At 21.8% G+C, this 21,655-nt stretch overlaps 1 protein-coding gene across 6 annotated transcripts; it reads left to right on the top strand.

Moving 5' to 3' along the window:
* Position 1: 1 nt before the first annotated feature.
* Positions 2 to 21,483, top strand: LOC122501213 (arylalkylamine N-acetyltransferase 1-like). Of its 6 annotated transcripts, none has more exons than XM_043610513.1 (5): positions 11,851 to 12,046; positions 12,394 to 12,954; positions 17,692 to 17,956; positions 20,438 to 20,654; positions 20,749 to 21,483. In XM_043610513.1, exons 2-5 carry the CDS (start codon positions 12,850 to 12,852, stop codon positions 20,951 to 20,953), a joined length of 792 nt encoding a protein of 263 aa, XP_043466448.1. In that variant the 5' UTR covers positions 11,851 to 12,046; positions 12,394 to 12,849; the 3' UTR covers positions 20,954 to 21,483. The 6 variants fall into 6 exon arrangements, with proteins under 6 accessions (XP_043466450.1, XP_043466453.1, XP_043466448.1 ...); XM_043610514.1 differs by having other exon boundaries at positions 11,860 to 11,953; XM_043610515.1 differs by lacking the exons at positions 11,851 to 12,046; positions 12,394 to 12,954 and adding an exon at positions 2 to 73.
* Positions 21,484 to 21,655: the final 172 nt, after the last annotated feature.

Raw genomic sequence — 21,655 nt, 5'->3', positions numbered from 1 at the left:
TGCAAGTTTTGATCCAATGTTAACAATGCGAATGATTAGCAAGAGGCGTAGGATGCTGAGGAGTATTCTTAAGGTGCGTAATTATAATGCAATTGTTGTTAACCTTGTCCCACCCCTTTTTAAAAATGAATATATTAAGTGATAAGAATTTTTTTCTAAATTTCTAATTCTGAAAAAAGAAAAGTAACCAAGTTGCATAGACAAAATTGATTTTAGAAAAAAGGACCTAGTTTTTAAAGTTAATTCGACACTCGACATTCTCTTTCAATTATTTTTTAGAGAACAATTTCTGATTGAAATTCAATTGTCTAATATTTATTTTTATTAAACAGTTAAATTGAGGATAAAAAATTGCAAATCGTTTAATTCACTATTTTTGAATAATTAATTAATTCATTTAATAATTAAAATTTTTAAATAATGTAAATAATAAATATAAATAAATTTAAATAAAAAAATATAATAAATATAAATATAAAAATATAATAAACTAAAAACTATAAAATAGTAATCGTTTAATAAATGATAATAAATTTTTTTCTCCAATAATTAAAAAAAATAATTAAAAACTTGAAAAAAATGATTTCGAATAATTTAAAAGAAAAACATAATTTTTAATTAATTTCTTATAATTATAAAACGGAAATAGCGCCTGTTGTACTGGATTGGAGAAAAAACGAAAACGATTAACAGCGAATAATAATGATACATTTACATGATTACTTTACGCGTTCTGTAATTAACTCGAGTTTTTTAAAAAAAATTTTCTCACGTGTCACGATAGTAATAAAATAATAATAAAATTATTACTATCGATAACGTTATAAATAATATCGTAAATTATTCGTAATTTGAAAGATTACTAACATCAATATTTAAATATCACGAAAATCAATTATTAACTATATTAACTATAAATTAATAAAACTAATAATTAATTATAATTCATTTATAATTGTCAATTAACTATATTAATCTCTGTGGTTTTTCATTCGTTCTGTTCGCAGTATGAAGTTGGTTGTTAGTTACTTTTTTGTTTCCCAACTTTTTTAATTATTTTCTTTTTCAATATTTTTTATTATTTCCATTAAAATTAATGTATTGAAAATCATTGAATTCTTGCAAAAAATTTCAGAATAATTCAATTCCTTCCAAAAATTTTATTATTCAGTAATTAAATTCTCGCAAAGAATTATTAAATTAAAATTAAAAAAATGTTTAAAACCCTAATTAAATTTCTTTGAAGAATTATTTTCAATTTTTTTTTTTTTTTTTTTTTTTTTTTTGAATAATTGAATTTCTTTAATAATTTTAATTGGAATTTTTTAAAGTGATTAAAATTTATTAACAATTTCTTTCAAGGAATTTCATTAAAATAATTGGAAAACAATTAAAGTAATTGAATTCTAACAAAAAATTCCTTTATTTATTGAGTATAATCAATTTACAATTAAACTTTTATTAAAATTATTCATTGAAAATTAAATTCTTTTATATAATTTTATTAGAATTTTTCTAAATAATTACATTTTTTTGGAGAATCTCTATAAAATCTTTTATAAAAAAAATGTAATTTTTCTAAAATAATTTTAAATGAAAATTTTCAAAATAAATGAATTAAAGAAACAATTTTTTTCAACTTTTTAAAATTATTGTGTCAGGTAATAATTATAATTAAATATTTGATCATTCACAAGTTTACTAAAACTGTATTTTGAAAATAACTGAATTCCTGAGAAGAATTTTATTAATTTTCGAAAGTAATTGAGTTATTTGAATGAATTTTATTAAAAATTTTAAAAAATTGAATTGTTTTGAAGGATTTATTGAAATTGTAAAAAATAATTCTATTTCTTTCGAGAAATATTATAAAAGTTTTTAAAAAAATTGAATTCATTCATGAAATTATATTAAAATTTTATTAAAAAATATTGCGAACTTTTGCAAAAAAAAATTACTTTAAAATTTTAGAAAAAAATTTGATTATTTCGAAAAATTGTATGAAAACATAAAACAATTCATTTTTCTTTTTCAATATTTTTATAATTTTAAAATTAATGTATTCAAAATCATTGAATTCTTGCAAATATTTTAGAATAATTTTACAGATTTTAGAAAAATAATTGAATTTTGAGCAAATAATTTAATTCTTACGAATAATTTTACTAATTTTAGAAAATAATTGAAATATTTCGAAAAAATTTCTATAATTATTTATTTATTCATTTTTTTATTTTTACAATTAATTGAATTTCTGTGAAGATTTTACTAATTTTTTTTATTCAAGAATTCAATTACATTTTCACAAATATAATAAATTTCCTGGAAAGAATTCAATTATTTTCAACAATTAATAAAATTCCTCACAAAAATACAATTATTTTCTAAAATTAATAAAATTCTTCACAGGAATTCAATTATTTTCAAATATTAATAAAATTCTTTCCAGGAATTCAATAAACTTTGAAAATCAATAAAATTATTTACGTAAATTTAATTATTTTCAAATATTAATAAAATTCTTTAAAGGAATAGGGTCATTTGGGGTAATAATGTAAACGGAATATCTATTTTTCACAAAAAACGTTAGTTTTTTTTTGTTAAAAGGTAAAACGGACGGATTTCTTTTGCATGAACTTGTTACTTTACTTCCCTAGAAAAATTTTATGAGGTACAAAAAAATATTGATGCACCTGAATCGCCTAAAACTGAATGTTTACATTTACCCCGAGATGTTGAAATTTTCCTAAAATTCGGGGCAAATGTAAACACCTCTGTAGTTAAGCGAGGTTTAAGAAACAAGTTATTTCAAGCATACACTGTAAAAAAAATTTTGGAAATTTTCCCAAAAAAATTGAGGAAGCAAATTCACATAAAAAGTATAAAAATTTCCCACAATTTGGAAAAATTCCTTTAAAGATTTAGGAAAATTCCTAAAAATTTGTAAATATTCCTTAAAACGTTTAGAAAAATCCCTTTCCCAACAGAATTTAGAAAAATTTCAATTCGTATCGAAAAATTTCCAAACACTCAGAAAAATTACCATTTTTTTGGGAAAAAATTTTTTCTAAACACGTTTTAGGAAAATTCCCATGCAAAAGTTTGGAAAAATTTCCGAAATTTTTTACAGTGTACTACTGTCTTAAGGGATGGAAAAACTGAAAACAAATTATTCGTAGACGTATAGTAAATCAACCAGTTGACTGATAATGTATCTTATAAAAAACAATCAACCATTACGAAATTAGTAATGTAAAAACTTGAATAACTTAAACAAATTTTAATAGATTTTCATTCAACTTGGTAAAAAGTTTTTTTTATTTTTCTGAATAAGAATTCGAGTTTTCGAATTCTCGGGGTAAATGTAAACACTTAATTATTTATTAATTAAATTGACGAAAATCAAAAATCAAAGTCAATTTTTGATAGGGCATTAATAAGGAAGAATTACATATTTTTGTTAGATTTTTTAATTTATTTTTATGTTATCTTTTAATGCAAAAACGATTAAAAATCAAAGTTTTACTGTTTCAGTTTTTTTTTTCTCGCATTTGCATAAAAATAAATTAAAAAATCAAACTAAAATTTGTAATTCTTCCTTATTAATGCCTTAACAAAAATTGACTTTGATTTTCGTCAATTCAGTTAATAAATAATTAAGAGTTTACATTTAATTGAATAAATTACTATTTAAATGTATTTGAAACATTATGATGTCATAATAATTAAAATTCATTTAAAAAAATAAAATTTTAATTATTTTAAATAAAACGTTGAAATAAAAATGCACGCGCGCTCGCGCGCGTCCTTTTTTGCTATTATTCCATATAAAATGTCAAATTCGACCCCGTTGCGTTAGTTAAATATTTTGTCACCAGATGGTGTATCGCAGTTCTGCGGTTCCTTATAGCTTTTCAAAAATTAAATTATTCAAAAAAAATTCAATTTTAAATCTGTAAAGTTCATTTATTGTTAAAAATATAAATAATTAAAAAAGTGTATTATTCAACAATGCATTTAGAACATGCACGCGCGCTTGCGCGCGTATCTTATGCTAGTTATTATTATTATAATCGAATCAAAAACAAAAATAATTTTTTAGGTACATCTCGCTTTTTTTATGAATGAAAGAAATATTCACCTTATTTTAATTCAAGTTCAGGAAAAATGAGTTCAAGTTATAAACGTTTTATCTGATTAATAATAATTTAATTGTATATAGGTATAGATTATAGAGAAATAGCTGTTTTACAACAATGCAAATTATATGCTATTTGTATATATATACATTGTTACAAACATATGCATGGGAATATTCATATCTTATTAGCGACAGTTTAACAATTTATCACTACATCTATATAAATATATATGTGATAGAAAAGATCTCCATATTAAGATTTATAATTATACAGATATATACTGCCATTTAATAATACTCTGCACGCTAGATTAAAGCTAATAAATATTCAGCAATTTCATAAGGAGTAATCAAGGCTGTAGGACATAAATTAGTAGTTCAATAAATGCTTTTCTCTTGTTAAAAAAAATTCAATTCAATAGAATGACAACATAAATCAAAATATAAATGGAAAAAAAATAAAACAAAAATTCAAACATAATGAATAAATGAAATAAATGGAATAAACTAAATTTAGAATACAGTCATTTTCTGTAAAGAAAATAGAAAATTTAATATTATTTTTTATAGAAAAAAAATTTTTTGTAAAAAAATTTATAGAAATAAATGTTGGTAATTGGTATATAAATGATTAAATAAAAATTAATAAAGTAATAAGAAAAATTAATGAAATATTGAGAAGAATTTAAAAAAAAACAGAAAAGATACAGGACAAATTTTCTAATTTACTGTTAAAAGGTAAAATAACGTGTGTGTTATCATTTACTTGTCGCTCTTGTAACTGATCAATTAATGACGTTGATGGATCACAGCAGGTGTTTTAATGAAAACATATATAAATATAGTAATTGCTCGCGTACTATAATTAGCCATAGAATTATATTTACAAGTTTGTAAATTGCTATGATTAATCTTTTAAAATTACCCCTTTAACTCATCATTAATTAAAATTATATTCCAAAAGCAAACAGATTTTAGGTACAAACAGAATTAAAAACTCAAAATTAAATTTGCGATCAAGGCATAAAAAGAAAAATACATAATAAAATTGAAAATTAGTACGAATTAAATTCATAAGAATTAAAATTGAAAAAATAGAAAAATTGAAAATCACGAATCTATAGTATTAATAATCGTTGGATATTTTCAATTTTAAAATTCATCTATTAAAAATCATTAAATTTTTGCAAAAAATTTTGCCAAAAAATTTGAAAATAATTGAAATTCTTCTCAGAATTTTATTACAATTTTCTAAAATAATTTAATTCATTCAAGAAATTTTTTTGTAAATAATTAAATTCTTTTAAAGAATTTCTTTGTGTGTTTTTTTAATAAAGTAGTTTTTAAATAATTTTAATTTAAACTTTTGAAAATAATTGAATTGAACAAAGAATTTTTTCAACTTTTTAAAATAATCGTAATTGTTAATTATTATATAGAAACATTTGATTTTTCAAGTTTATTAAAATTGTATTGGAAATAATTGAATTCCTCAGGAGAATTTATTATTTATAAAAAGTTATTTAATTGTTGCTACTAATTTCACTTTGAAAGGATTTCTTGACAAGAATATGTTTCAAAATTTTGAAAATAATTGAAATTCTCCGAAGAATTTTTCTATTAATGAAAATAATTGAAATCCTCGGAAGAATTTTATTATTTAAGAAAATAATTGAAATTTTCTTTTTATGAAGATAATTGAATTCTTGCGAAGAATGTTATTAAAATTTTTGGAAAATAATTGAAATCCTCGAAAGAATTTTATTTTTTATGAAGATAATTGAATTTTTAAAAAGAATTTTATTAAAATTTTTGGAAATAATTGAAATCTTTCGAAAAATTTTTCTATTAATGAAAATAATTGAAATCCTCGGAAGAATTTTATTATTTAAGAAAATAATTGAAATCTTCAAAAGAATTTTTCTTTTTATGAAGATAATTGAATTCTTGCGAAGAATTTTATTAAAATTTTTGGAAAATAATTGAAATCCTCGAAAGAATTTTATTAAAATTTTTGAAAGTAATTGAAATCCTTTGAAAAATGTTGTTATTTATGAAAATAATGAAAATCTTGATAAGATTTTCATTAAAATTTTTGAAAAATAATATAATTGTTTCGATGGAAATTTAAATTCTTTGGGTGAATTTAATTAAGATTGTATAGAATATAATTGAATTTTTAGAATGAATTTTATTAAAATTTTTTAAATAAATTGAATTCTTTAGGAAAATTTTACAACGTATTAAGAAAAAAATGTAATTCTTTCGTAAAATTTTATTGATAATAATTGAATTTTTGCAAAGATTTTACTATTTTAAAAAATAATTGAATTGTTTCGAAAAATTTATTAAAATTTTGTTGGAAATAAAAATGTTTGTAATCTGCATAATAATAATAAATTGAATATCACGTTCCGCGCGTAACAGTTGCCAGTTAAATTAATAAGAATTAAAATTGGAAAATTAAATTGGAAATTACGAATTAAATTTATAAGAATCAAAAATGTAGTAAATTTTTTACAGTGTAATGGCAATGCTCTTAATTTCTTATCGGATATATAGTGTGATGTATCGTTTTGATCAATAACCGCGTATGGAGCGCGCTTCCTAATCAGATTTAATGAAAAAATAGAGGTGGACATCAATTCCATAGGTGCTCATAAAAGGGATGTATTATGTATCCAGTGTTGACCCCCCATTATGCTTTATCACAGCTTTATACTGTCAGTGCAATATCAACAGTGCCAAAAGAGGGACCACCGAAAGTGACCCTTTTCCAAAAAGAAAACGGAAGAGATTTTATTTTTCATCAAATGTTAGGTAAAAACTAATCAGCGATTTTTATATTAGGTTCTTCATTACTTTTCCCCTCTTTCTCTGCAGTTTCTGGTAAAAAAAACTAAATTAGTAAATATTTTGCTAATTGATAATTTCTAATTCCTGTAGTGAGATTGTAATTTAATTTTATAATAGGTTCTTCGTTACTTTTTCGATCTTTTTTTGCAGTGTCTAGAGAAAAATTAATTAGTAAATATGTGGCTAATTGAAAAATTGTAATTTCTGTAGTGAGATTAGATTTTTATTTTTGAGGTATAGTAGAATTAGAAATTTATAATTTGTATATTGTAATTACATTCATAAAAAATTATATTTGGCTTAGAGCCTATCAAATTGAATTTTATTCGGTTCGAATTAAATTTTATTTGGTTCAGATTAAATTTTTTTCGGTTCGAATTAAATTTCATTCGTTTTACTTAAAAGAAATAAATAATTCAGTAGACTGAGATAAATAAAAAAATCTTATTTGGTTCAAACTACTAAATTTTTTATGGTTCGAATTAAATTTTATTCGGTTCAAATAAAAATTTAATTTGTGGCGAATAAAATTTTTATTTAAACCAAATAAATAATTTAGTAGATTCTGAGATAAATGAAATAAAGAAAATAAATTTTATTTGGTTCAAATTAAATTTTATTCGGTTCAGATAAATTATATTTGATTAAAATAAAATTTTTCTCTAGGTTTTGTAGTTATAATTATTAATTATAATTCTAATTCCAATTTCGTTATAATTTACGAATTTTACTGCTGTTAACACAACGCTAATAATTGATTCACTAATTAATAATTCCCTCAACAATTAATGAGCAGAATTTTCGTTAATAATAAAATTTTCCTTAAAAATACTCGATTGATAAACAAGTAACCATTTGATTCGTAAAAAAGATTCTCTTTTTTATCTTTCAGTCATGAAACAAGTTTTAGTAAAATGTGTTCAGTAAGAATTTATTTCGTCTCTTGAAACATCTTTTAATCGTGAGTACTTATTTTTGAAAATTAAAAACTCAAATATAAAAAATTCAATAATTTTAATATTTCACTATTAAAAAAAAAGTAAATTAGTAAAAAACTCTCTAAATATAAGTTAAAATGTGATTATAAATATTTGCGGATAGTCTACATAAAAAAAATTTAAGCAAAGCTTGTTTGAAAATTAGATATTTGCAATTCACCGTTGCATCGGGGACTAAAGCTGAAACCATAAAATACGGAAATTTGAAACCAAAATCGGAAGCCAATTTTTGAACTGAATAATGTAAATTTAGAGAAAGATTATTTTCACCTTCCTTCCTGGTGTAGAATTTGATTTGAAAAATAATTTTGATCTTGAATATGTTGAAATTAAAATAATATTATATATATGGAAGGAACGATTTTTTTTAAACGATAGGAGACGTTTAGAAATAATTAATTAACTGTGACGTGCACCACCTACTTAATAATTTTTTTTAATATTTAAATAATCGTCATATCCCATTGGATATTAATTTTTTCCATTGGCTCCGCCTTCTATATCTATCGGCCATTCAAGAACGTTTTACCTACCTTCACAAATTATAATAACTCCAGTCGAGCCTCTCTCAATCCAAGGAAAATGATCTTTTTCTCACATAATTTTATCATACTGTCAATTTTTTATCACACACATCAAACGTGATCTTCTTGTATTTAATATAATTTTTAATTTTTATCTTCTATATTTTTTCTCTTCTTTTCTATTTTTTATTCTCTTCTATTTTTCATACAATTTTAATTGAAAAATATAATATTGTATTTACCTACTATACAATTATCGAAATAGTAAAATTTGAAAACAAAATTCTGATTTTTTTTCTAGTTTTTCTTTTTCATTTTTGATACAAATTTTAATTTTGAGAATTTATAATTATTTTCATCATAATTGTTGATAATTATTACCGAAATGGTAAAATTAAATAAGAAAATATTCAAAAATGAAGAATTGAGGAAAAATTATCGCAAATCAAAATCAAATTAATTTATTATGTATCTGTAATTTTTTCTTCGCATAAATAACCTTGTCATTTGATATTGAAATCCATTCTAAAAGTACTATGAATCACATCAAGGTTTCATAAGTATTGAGGGGAAAAAAAACTTGAATAGATTATTATTACCGTTCTTTTTGGACAATAAATGAAAAATGCTGATGTAATGAATATTTTTTCGTTCAATTCCGCTAGGAAGTGAAAAAATTTCTATTATAGCTACGTCTTAAAATTTAAAAACAAAAATATAATCTCAAATGCTTAAAGAGACACAGAGAGAGAAAGAGAGAGAAAAAATGATTTTACACGAGAATTTGTTTATCGGTCCTTGGTTATCACACGAAGATCCGTGTTTTGTAATAGGTAACAATAAAACGAGTTGTATTATTTTATATCTCAAGTATAGACATTGTTTTCACATTAGTGCATTCAAATAAAATAGTGACTAAATCGATAAAATTGTTAGACGATTGACTAATAATTTTTTTTTGCAAATTATTTTTTTAATTTGTTATTTCACGTAAGTGTTGTCAAGGGAAATATATAGTTTCTGATAAATTCATGATGACTTAGACTTTTTTCGATATTTTTTATAGATTTGGTATTGAATTGATTGTATGAATATATCATTGATATGGATAAAGTTTTATGATTGATCACTACTGCCTAATTTTCTTTTTGTTTTTTTTTTTTTTTAGAGAAAAATCGATTTTCATGACAAAAGATTATTTTTACACGCACAGAGGTACGTCTTTAGCATAAATGCTGAAGAAATATGTTACATGTATCGACAATTGACGTTTACAACTTTCAAGGATTATAAAGAACAATGCGATTATATATTATGATCATGAAATATCGAAGTAGTTATTTATTGACTTTATGATTAGGAATATTTTTCTCAACGATAAAGAATCATCCCCGATAATCGCAGTTAGACCATTGTCGAAACAATTCGAGCCAGTTCGTAAATCACTCGTCAAATAAGTAAACGAAAAGAATTTGAATTTTAAAACAGGAAATAAACGTCTGTCTTAAAATTACATGCGAGCTATTTTCCTAAATACTATATTCTTTAAAATCGTAATTATTTTTTTTTAATGTTGCAAAAATTGAATTAAAAAGAAATTTTTCAATTTAGAATAAAGAAAGAAACTGCTAGTTTGCAAATAATAACAATGAATAAAGAATTAAATTTGTAAATATTTTAATGAAGTTGGCTATTTTAATTAGGTTGACAATTTTAATTATGAATGGTGAGCATTTAATTTTAATGGAAGTAAATATAAATTGCTCTGTTTCAGAAATCAAAATCATTTTAAAAGAAGATTTTTATGGGTTCAAGGGTGACTGTTAAAGATGTTTTATTCTTTCGATTCAATATATAAATGATCGCATCGATCACGATTAACCTTCACAAAGAATAATGGAGGACATTCCCCTGATAGTATTTAAAACATTCTCCTGTGATTGTGTCGATTCGACATCACGCGGAACATAAGTAAATGACCCGCTGACAATATATACATATATCTATATAATTATATATCTACACATTTATATTATTAGCGCAGCTAATGTTATTCCATGTAATGATAAAATCAGATCGATACGAACAAATTATCGCAAATTCATTTTTATCTTAATTTATAGGAGAATGCAAACCGTTTTGCTTTATACGTTTAATGAAAATTAAATTTTAATCAAAAGGACACTAAAATCAAAAATTTTAATTAAAAGAACACTGAGATCAAAATGTGTAATTTGAAACTAATTGCAATTACTTTGATTCTCTTCTACATAATTAATTTTTTTTTTAAAAGTGTACTGAAAATTTCTTTAAACTTTGAAAGTCAAAAAGGCTCAAATGTCAATGATATGCTATTGATATGAATTTTATTGCAAATAACTGGTTTATAAAAGTTACATAATATCAATTTTATTCTAGGCCATAGATCCCTGTTTCAATGAAATATAATGTGGTATAAAGTACTTTACACTTGCAAATTGTTCATATATAGTAATTTATAAATTATGTGAATAGGAGAGACAAATATCATTTTTATTCACTGCAGTGACAGAAAAGTATCAGAGCAAAGATCACAAACTAGACGTTCTTTAATTACTATTTTCATTATTAAAAATGTTTTTTTATTTCTTCTTTCCGAAGATATTTTCAATTTCCCATTAATCATTCCCAAGCTTATGAATATAATCCCAATGACTTTTAACATTTTTTTTCATTGAATAGAATTGTTAAAATTAAATTTGTTATAAAAATAAAATTTTAATATCCTAATTTAATTAAATCATATTTTTAAATATTAATTTCTAAATCAATAATATCAATAATTGATTACTGAAAATAATTTATTGTCAACTGTAATTAATTACTGAAAATATTTATTAAATATTAATTACTAAATTTAAATTATTAAATATTAGTTACTAAATATAATTATTAAATATTAATTACTAAATATATTACAAAATATATTACAAATATTAATTATTAAATAGTAATTACTAACTATGAATAAATTATTAAATATTATTACAATAATTACTGCGTAATTATTTAATTAATGAAATTAATATTCATATTTTATGCAACTTGAGATAATTTCGATATGAGTTTGTACTTGAAATTGTGTAGGTGATTTTTTTTTTTTTTTTTGCTTAAAGTGTAAGCGCATTTTATTAAATCGCAAATAACGAAAAATTTATAATTCTGTTCCTGATGATTACTCGTATCACATATCTCATAACTCATATAAGTCGAAACGCGAGAAAAGTGTCAAGGCAGATATACATAAACAAAGTTTAATTTAACCTACTTTATTTCAACAATTCCCAGTCTGGATTCGTTCGTCCTCTCGCGTTGTCTGCAATTCGCTTTTTACACCCCTTTCTGTGAATAATTTTTCTTCATCATCTACATTAAAAAGTTCTCTTTTACGAGAAGTAAAAAATCTGTTATGAAATTTAAATATTGTCGACAATTCAATACATAGCTCAGCGGAAAGAAAATTAGTTCAGACTTTTTTAAATTCAAAAGTAAATTTTTAAACTAATTTTTAAGTTTGTAAAATTGCGCATAATTTTATCTGTTCTTTATTTGACTTTTTGTTTATTTGTTTATTCATTTATTCAAATTTATTTAATTTACAAGATATTTTTTATTTCAATTTTTTTATTTGAATTTCAACCGATAATTAATTATTTTTTCTTTTTTGTAAATAAAGCTAAAAACTAGATTTCAAATTTTGTTCTAAAAATCCAATTTAATCCGAATTTGCAAAATTGATCCAATTAATCAAAATTAGATTGAATTTATAATTTCACTATCAAAAATCAAATTAAAATTTATTTTGAGTTTTAAAAAATTTTTTTTTCTGTTTCAGAGACAAAATTTGAATTTCATTTAATTTTTATATTTCGGATTTCCAAAAAATCGAAATTAGTTAGTGGCTTATGTAATTGCCATAGGAAAAAGTGAATAAGTCAAAAAATTAATGAGATATCCTTGAACCTGAAAGAATGGCTTTTGCTTGGTAGGAACCTTTATAAGCCTGACGAAGACCTATCAGAACGCTCAGTGTAAAACTATCACGTCGACGACGCTATAGAAAAGTCGTTCAGTGAAAAAAAAATAAACAAATCGACAAGTACTTGTTGCATTGTGAGATTTGCGATACAAGTGTATTCATTAAGATAATTTTGTTCTGCATTCACAAAAAAAAAAAAATAATTAGGGAATGTTGATGCCAGTGTAAAGGAACTTTTTCACACATGAAATAGACTCATTTTATAATAACAATACTCTAGTGTTTTTTGAAAAAAAAATTTAATTAAACATCATGGAAGCGAAATTAGCATCGAAATTAAAAAATATCAGCTTAGTCGACAGCGAAATGTCGAAAACCACTTTTATAAAAGATGGACCAAAAATGAGCCGATATACGGTAAGATTAAGTTTTGAAATTTATTTAAAAATTACTTGAAGATTTATAAAGAAAAGAAAATTTTTTGTTTCGGATAAAAATAACTAAACTGTTAAGGATAAACAGTCAAAATCTATAATTAAATATTAGAAAATCAATTTTCAAATTAAGTGCTGAAATTTATTCAAAATTGATTGAAAATTTATTGAAAAAAAAATTTTTTGTTTGTGATAAACATTCGAAATTAGTAATTGTTAAAAATAATTTTACTATTCAAATTAAGTGTTGAAAATTCAAAATTTATTGAAAAAGAAAGTTTTTTTTCGAATAAACATTAAAAACCTATAAATATTCAAAAAATAATTTTACAATTAAAATTCTGTTTTGAAATTTATTCAAAATTAATTGAAAAAAAAAATTTTTTTTGTGATAAACATTCGAAATTAGTAATTGTTAAAAATAATTTTACTATTCAAATTAAGTGTTGAAAATTTAAAATTTATTGAAAAAGAAAGTTTTTTTTCGAATAAACATTAAAAACCTATAAATATTCAAAAAATAATTTTACAATTAAAATTCAGTTTTGAAATTTATTCAAAATTAATTGAAAACAAAAATTTTTGTTTGTGATAAACATTCGAAATTAGTAATTGTTAAAAATAATTTTACTATTCAAATTAAGTGTTGAAAATTCAAAATTTATTGAAAAAGAAAGTTTTTTTCGAATAAACATTAAAAACCTATAAATATTCAAAAAATAATTTTACAATTAAAATTCAGTTTTGAAATTTATTCAAAATTAATTGAAAACAAAAATTTTTTTTGTGATAAACATTCAAAATCAGTAATTGTTAAAAATAATTTTACTAAATATTCAAATTAAGTGTTGAAAATTCAAAATTTATTGAAAATTTATTCAAAAATAAAGTTTGGTTTTTTTGGAATAAACATTAAAAACTTATAAATATTCAAAAATGATTTTACAATTAAAATTCAGTTTTGAAATTTATTGAAAATTTAATGAAAAAAAAATCTTTTAAGGGGGAGAAGAAAAAATTTTTTTTTCGGACAAAAATATCAAAATAGTTGAGGATAAACATTCAAAATTTATAAATATTAAAAAATAATTTTACAATTAAAATTAAAGTTTCGAAATATATTGAAAATTGATTGACAATTTAATGAAAAAAAAATTTTTTAAAGGGGAAAAGAAATATTTTTGTTTTAGAAAAATTAACAAAATTGTTAAGGATAAATATTCAAGATTTATAATTATTAAAAAAAAATTCACAATCAAAATAAATAATTTCACACTTCTTAAAATTAAGTATTTTTAATATTTCTATCTTATTGGGATACAAAAATTTAAATAAAAATTTTAACAAATATAAATTTAATAAATTCAAATAGAAATTTACAAAAATAAAGTATTTTACAAAATATAATATTTAAGATTTAAATAAATTAAATTTAAATAAAAATTCGATTCAATAAAATTATATAAAATACTAAACCAAAAAAGAGAAGATTTAAAAAATGATCTTACAAAGGAAAAAAAAGAGAAAGGGAATTTTTTCGACTGAATAATAAAAGAATTTTTAAAACACATTGTTAGAAATACTGTTTTTTTTCTCATTGAAATCTATTTCCCGTTTTAGTTGCGTAATTAATTATTATAAAATATGAATTTAAAATACCGGAAAAGATTCTATATGTGTCATTTCATTTATGTATTTAATTTGCATAAAAATAAAAACCATTACCGTGTATGTATTCATAATGACGGGGAAAAAAACAATTGGTCAAGTATTTAATAATATTGACGTTATTAATATTGTGATGAGATTATATGATGAAAACCGTATTTGTGCGAAGATAAAAATAAAAGAACTTCAATTATATTCAGATTAAAAAATGAAGTCTTTAATTAAAAAAAATGTAAATTTTGTTTTCTTTTTGCAAAAAAAAAAAATGATATGCACAAAATATGAATTCATCATGATTTGTTGCATGTAAATAATAATAAATGTAACTCAAAAAAAAAAATGCGATTGAATAATCAGCAATCATCGATTTAAGATGTTTTTAATTGAACTTATTATTTCTTTGGATTTTACGTGTCTGAAAGTTGTAAACACTTCTTCATATAATTTCATATCAAGGCTATTTTACTGTTCTACTTTTGTTTCTAATTTCTTTGTTTATTCATTCATTAAAAAATTTTGTTTCATTGATAAATTTCTAATTTCAGTATGAGTAAACAGACACGACGAGTTTCTTTTTTCTAGCGAAATAAATTTTTCACTTTTAAAAAAATTGAAACATTAATTTATCTTTTTTAAAAAGAAAATTTATTTTGAAAAATTGTTTCAATATACGTAAAAATTTAATTCATTTTTCCACGAAAATACAATTCGATAAAATCTATAAAGTACAGGGATAAATAAATTGTATTCTGTAAAGAGATGATTTTACTGCGACGTAATCAGTAACAATATCAATAAATCTGACACAATAATAGTCTCACTAAAAGAGAAAATACATTATCATGACAAGTGCAAATTTATATTTCACAATTTCTTGCACTTGCACTCGGTAAATTCATTGAGAAAATTTTTAACTCAAATTAATGGGACTCTATTTTTAGAGCAAGAAAAAGTAATGCAATTTTAATATTTTATATTTATCACAATATAAATAAATATATAATTCAATAATTATAATTAATAATAATTACAATAATAATTTAATATATTTTAATATTTCCTATTTTTTTTTGTAAATTTATCATTTGAGCAATAAAACAATAATAGAAAAGTAGAATTAAAAGTAAATTGTTAATTGTAGTTCTTTAATAAACAATAAATCTTTTAATAAACTATAGAAATTATATATTCCTTTATGAATTTTTTGTATGCAAATTTTCTATGCATCAATTTGAATTAATTAAATTCATTGTACTATTTTTAAATTTTCAACACGTGCCGATTTTTTTTAAAAACGTTTACCTTTCAGATCGTTAAAAATTTATAAATGCAGAATTATTTTTTTTCGATATTGAAAAGAAACAGGAAATATTTTTAAAAATATTAGTAAAATATTTACATTGTATAAAGCATTATTTACATTTTTTCCTTCTGTCTATTTTTATTAATTTCATTCTTTTTATTTACTTTTTACTACCTATTTTATTTACTTTTGTCTCTTCGCTTTTGTTTTTTTCCACTTAGTTTATCATAATAGGGTGAAGGAACCAGTTGTCGAGTCGACGCCAGTTTTCGAGTCTTGGTGACTATTTATGTCTATAAATAGTAAATTATATTAAATACGTAAAATAATATAACAATATTCCCAATTAATATAGTTATTCATAAAAAAATGTTTTATTTTGTAATGTTAAATTGTTTTTCTTAAAAAAAATAATTTTATATGCATTACTCACGAAATCAGAGGAATGAAATTTTGTAAAATTATATTTAGAGTAATTAAATTTGTTATATATACAGTTTTTTTTAAATTTCTATTATGTGACAAAAAAAAAACAACTGGGTCAAGAAATCGAGCAATTGGTATCTGAGCCTCGACAAATGGTATTTTACAAACAATTTCTTTTATATTAATTATTTAATATATAATTTATTTTTTTTAACGAAATTTTATCAAGTATACAAGCTTAGATACTCCTCTTACTTAAATTATATTTTTTAATTTACATGGATGGTTTTGATTGTGATTAAAAAATGTGTAAATGTTGAACCTCACTATTTCCTCGACAAATGGTTCCATCACCCTATTGTGAAAATTGTCAAAGTTTGGTATGTATTCTAATTTAGTTATCATTCTGAGAGATAAAAACTTGTAATTGCGCAGATGACTATAAAATGAATTTGTTAAATAAGTATTAAATTTATTTTTATTATTGTTACTATTAATAATAATAATAATAAAAATTAACATTTTTGGAGAAAAACATTGAATTTGAAAAAATCCCTTAGTAAAAATTTTTAATATTTCTGAATTCAAGTGCGAAACAAAAAGTTCAAGGGAAAAGTGTTTTAATTAATTAGATTTTAATTAAAACACTTTTTCCTTGAATTTATTGTTGAAAAAGAAAGTATTAATTTAAATTATTAAATCTAATTTAAAAATAAAATTTCTCCTTGCACTTTATAGTATATAATGCATTACGCTCTTCATTAAGACTCTTGTGAATGAATCTGATAAGAATTTAGATTTAGTGTTTGCCCCAGAAGCTTATCGACGAGCTTTCGTGAGAGTTTTGTTAGTTGGAAAATTCTAATTATAGTTTCGCGACCATATGTTCTAAAACTGAATTTGTGTTTAGATTCATTTCTATCCTCAGTATACTTTATGCTTCGGTAAAGGTTCATTACCTTTGTTTTTGTCAATTTGTCATCAGAAAAGTATATTTAAAATTAATGAGCCCTCGAGAGAGACAAGATTATAAATGTTTTCATTACAATGTATAAATAGAAAAATGAATATTTCGAATTAAAATATTGTCGACAAAATAATTTCGCAATTGTTTTCGAAAAATTAAGTTAAAAAAAATTAACGAAAAATAAAATTAGAACTGTTTGGAATTTTGAAGGTAATAATAATTATACCTGTATATTAGAGTTTCGAATTGGTCAATTATTCTATTCTATTTCGAATGTTTCCTCGTCTGAATATAAATAGAATAAATTATAGAAATTATATCTTTCGTAATAAAAATTCTTTTTTTTCTATTTTCAGTTGGCAGACGCTGCCGACGACCTGGATCATAGGATGGATTATCATATCCAAGGAGTCAGAAAGGAGGATAGAGAACGAGTTTTGAATTTTTTGAGAAAATTTTTCTTCAGAGATGAACCGCTAAATTATACAATTAAATTAATTCCTGAAGGTGAAAATAGCACTTGCTATGAACTCGAGGATTATAGTTTATCTGCCATGAATGAGGATTTAAGTCTAATGGCAGTCTCCAGTAGTGGAACAATCATAGGTGTTATACTAAATGGTAATTAGACCTTTTTCTAATTTTACAGCTGAAATTGTCATGACAAAAGTTTGACAATTAATTTGTGAAATTAATTCTCCTAGAATTTTGACAATAATCAGGGAATTTAGGGAAATCAGGGAAAAGTCAGGGATTTTTATTAAAAGTACTGGAAAAAATTAAATTTTTAGAATTCATAAAAAAATTCTAAATTTTTGTTTGCCTTATAAACTATAAAACTACTATTAAACCCATTAAATCTAATACAAAATTTTCAAAAAAAATTTTCATTTCTGACAAGAATGAATTTTTTAATATTATTTAATTATTTCAAAAGTTTTAACGCAATTATCTTGATAAATAACAAAATTCTTTACAAAAATTCAATTATTTTTAGGAATTTAAAAAAAAATTCTTGTCAAAATTCAATTATTTTCGTAAATAAAAATATTCATCACAAGAATTCAATTCTTTTCAAAAGTTCTAAAATTCTTCGAAGAAATTCAATTATTTTAAAAATTTTTCAAGGAATATTGCGTCAAGAATTCCATTCTCTTTATAAATAGAAAAATTTTTCGCCAAATATTCAATTATTTTCAAGTTTAAATAAAATTCTTTGCAAAATTTCAATTATTTTCACAAGTTTTTCGTAATTCAATGATTTTCAATATTTACTATTTTCATAAAATTTATCAAAAAATTTAATTATTAAAAAAATGTTTGATACAATTCTACAAAAACATTCAATTATTTTCATAAATAATAAAATTTAATTTAGAAATTCAATTATTTTTATCGCAGAATTTCAAATATTTTCAATACAATTTTAAATAAATTACTCGAAAAATGCAATTATTAAAAATATTATTAAAACTTGACGAAAGAATTCAATTTTAAAAAACATTTAATTATTCAATAAAATAATAAAATTCGTTGAAATAATTAAAATATTTTCATAAATAACTTTTAATTCGTCGCAGAAGTAGCAGTAATTCTGCAAAAGAATTCAATTATCTTGATCAAAAGTCAAAACAAAAAATCTCCCCATAAAATCAATTGTTTTAAGGAATTTAAAAAATTTTAATAAAATTCTTCAAACAGTTTTCAATTATTTAAAAAAACTGTTTTCAAATTCTTTAATAAAATAAATTTCAGTAAAATTAATTATTAATAATAATAAACTACATGTTCCGGTAATCTGTTCGCAGTTTAAAGTTACATGTTATTTATTTTTTTGTTTCTTAACTTTTTTATAATTTTTCTTTTCAAATATTTTCAATTTTAAAATTAATGTATTAAAAATCATCCAATTGTTGCAAAGAATTTTATCAAAAAATTTGATAATAATAGAATTCCTTCCTTTCTTTGAATTTTTTGGAACTAATGGAGTTTCTTTAATAATTTTAATTGAAAATTTTTAAAGCAATTGGATTTTATGAAGAAAAATTTTAGTAAAATTGTATTGAAAATAATTTAATTCCTGCAAAGGATTTTACTATTTATAAAAATAATTGAATTTTTGCGAAGAATGTTACTATTTATAAAAATAATTGAATTAAATTGAATTGTTTCGAAGAATTTATTAAAACTTCAAGAAATAATTAAATTGTTATGAAGAATTTTATAGAAATATTTGAAAATAATGAAATTTTCTCGAGAAATTCAATTAAAGTTGTTTCGAAAATAATTTAATTTCTTTAATGAATTTTATTAAAATTAAATAAATATTAAAAATAATTGAATTCATCACAAGAATTTTATTCTTTTTTGAAAATAATTGAATTCTTAAGATTTTTTTGACGTATATAATATATAAAAATTGCATTGAAAGTAATTTAATTTTTATATAGAATTTTTTATGAGCTGTTCAATTTGAAAAGGTTTGAATTTGAAATTTTTGAACATTTTAATTCCAATATAAAAATAATAGTGATTGAATATTTATTTTAAATAAAACTATTGATGTTTTTGAATAATTTTACAATTAAAAAAATTCTTAAATAAATGTAATAGAACATTTTTTGAAGTAGGTATCTAATAATTTTTAGAGTGAATTGGAATTTTTTTTAGGGTCAGGGAAAAAGTCAAAATTCTGTCTGGAAATCAGGGGAAAACGAAGTTAAATTTTTGTGGCAACCCTGATAAAGTAGTTTTGCTACTTATATTAATAAATTTTTTAGTAAATAAAAAAAGCTAAAGAAAGCTAATTTGGAAGCATATTAAATTACTCCGTGAATGATTAATCAATCGTCATATTTACGGAATAATTTAATATTGAACGGTACATTTGCTGATCAATGATTTGTGAATAATTATTGACCACTGAGTGAGATAATACACTTCTACTACTCCATAGGATTTGTAGCAACAAATTAGTAACACATTTACACTGATTAGATGATAAGTGTGTCATGAATTATTACCTTGATATAAATTAATTAAAATCGTACTTTTTATTTCAGAATTTTTCCTTTTAGAAAATAATTAATTGATTAATTACAGGTAGTATGGGTCCTCCTAGCAATGAAGAGCCAGATTATATAACGAATTGCAAAAATCCAAAGTTTAAAAAAATTCTAAAGTTCCTTCACTACGTAGATGTTAAATCGAATATACACGACAAATTTCCAAATCAAAAAGTCTTTGAAATCAGGATAATTTCGGTTGACAGCAGTTGGAGGGGCAAAGGAATTGCGAAAGCTCTCATAGAAAAGTCAATGTGAGTTCATCAACTTTTTCTTTTAATTATATTTTCATTTATTTTCTGTTTGATTTGAGAAAGCTAGAACTAAAATTATAATTATATTTTTCAGGGAAATTTGTAAAATGCGAAACTATGATTTGATACGAGTTGATTGCTCTTCAGCGATAACAGGCAAATTGTGCCAGAGATTGGGTTTCGAACCGGTTTATGAACTTAAATACGCTGATTACTTGGACGAAGTTGGTAATCCTATCTTTACACCTTTACATCCTCATGTATCAGAAGTGACCTACGTTAAGAAAGTTGAAAAATAGTGATAAAGTCTAAAATTTCAGACAATTTCGAAAAATTATTTATAGAAGAAAAAAAAGAGACAAAAGACATATCATTGAGCACGAAAAAAAATGCCTTACGTAAATAGAAAACAAATTTTCTCTATCTAGAAAAATATTAAATTTTTCAAATTACTTAATAAATTCGCAATGCATTTAAACGTTATAAAATTCAATTAAATTAACTAAAGTAAGTAATTAATTCCTGATTACTTAGTTAAATTAAGATATTATAAATTTTCGTCCGCAATTATACAGTTAGATAATTAATTTGCTTAATATTCAAAATGTGATTCGTTAGACTTAGTTCCTTCCAATAAACGAAAAACAAAAATGTATTAATATTAACAAAATAGGGATATTTTTATACTAATATAAAAATGCACAATTAATCTCGTTCTAGTTGCTATTTCTTTTTTTGTTGTGCAAATCGAATGGATGAAAAAATTGTACTGACTTGTAATGAAGTAAAATATTTATTAAAAAAAAATTCATTAACGAATACAAAAAAATTCAATTATTTACAATTTTTAAAAATATAAATTTTTTCGAATGCTATTTACAAATATATTATTATTCTACAGTAGCGTAATATTATTTCAAATGTAGTTAAATAAATAAATTTTATTTAAAATAAATTACTATATTGTATAGAAAAAAAATTTGTATTGTACGAAAATTGAT

Source organism: Leptopilina heterotoma, unplaced genomic scaffold, assembly GCF_015476425.1.
Source record: "Leptopilina heterotoma isolate Lh14 unplaced genomic scaffold, ASM1547642v1 Lhet_206, whole genome shotgun sequence".
NCBI lineage: Eukaryota > Metazoa > Arthropoda > Insecta > Hymenoptera > Figitidae > Leptopilina > Leptopilina heterotoma.
This window is presented reverse-complemented; position numbering and strand designations above follow the sequence as displayed.

Excerpts from the sequence above, each read along its gene's own strand:
- LOC122501213 (XM_043610513.1), top strand. The coding sequence starts at position 12,850 with ATGGAAGCGAAATTAGCATCGAAATTAAAAAATATCAGCTTAGTCGAC. Across the intron at positions 12,955-17,691 it reads CAAAAATGAGCCGATATACG|TTGGCAGACGCTGCCGACGA; the intron begins GTAAGATTAAGT and ends TTCTATTTTCAG. Across the intron at positions 20,655-20,748 it reads GCTCTCATAGAAAAGTCAAT|GGAAATTTGTAAAATGCGAA; the intron begins GTGAGTTCATCA and ends TATATTTTTCAG.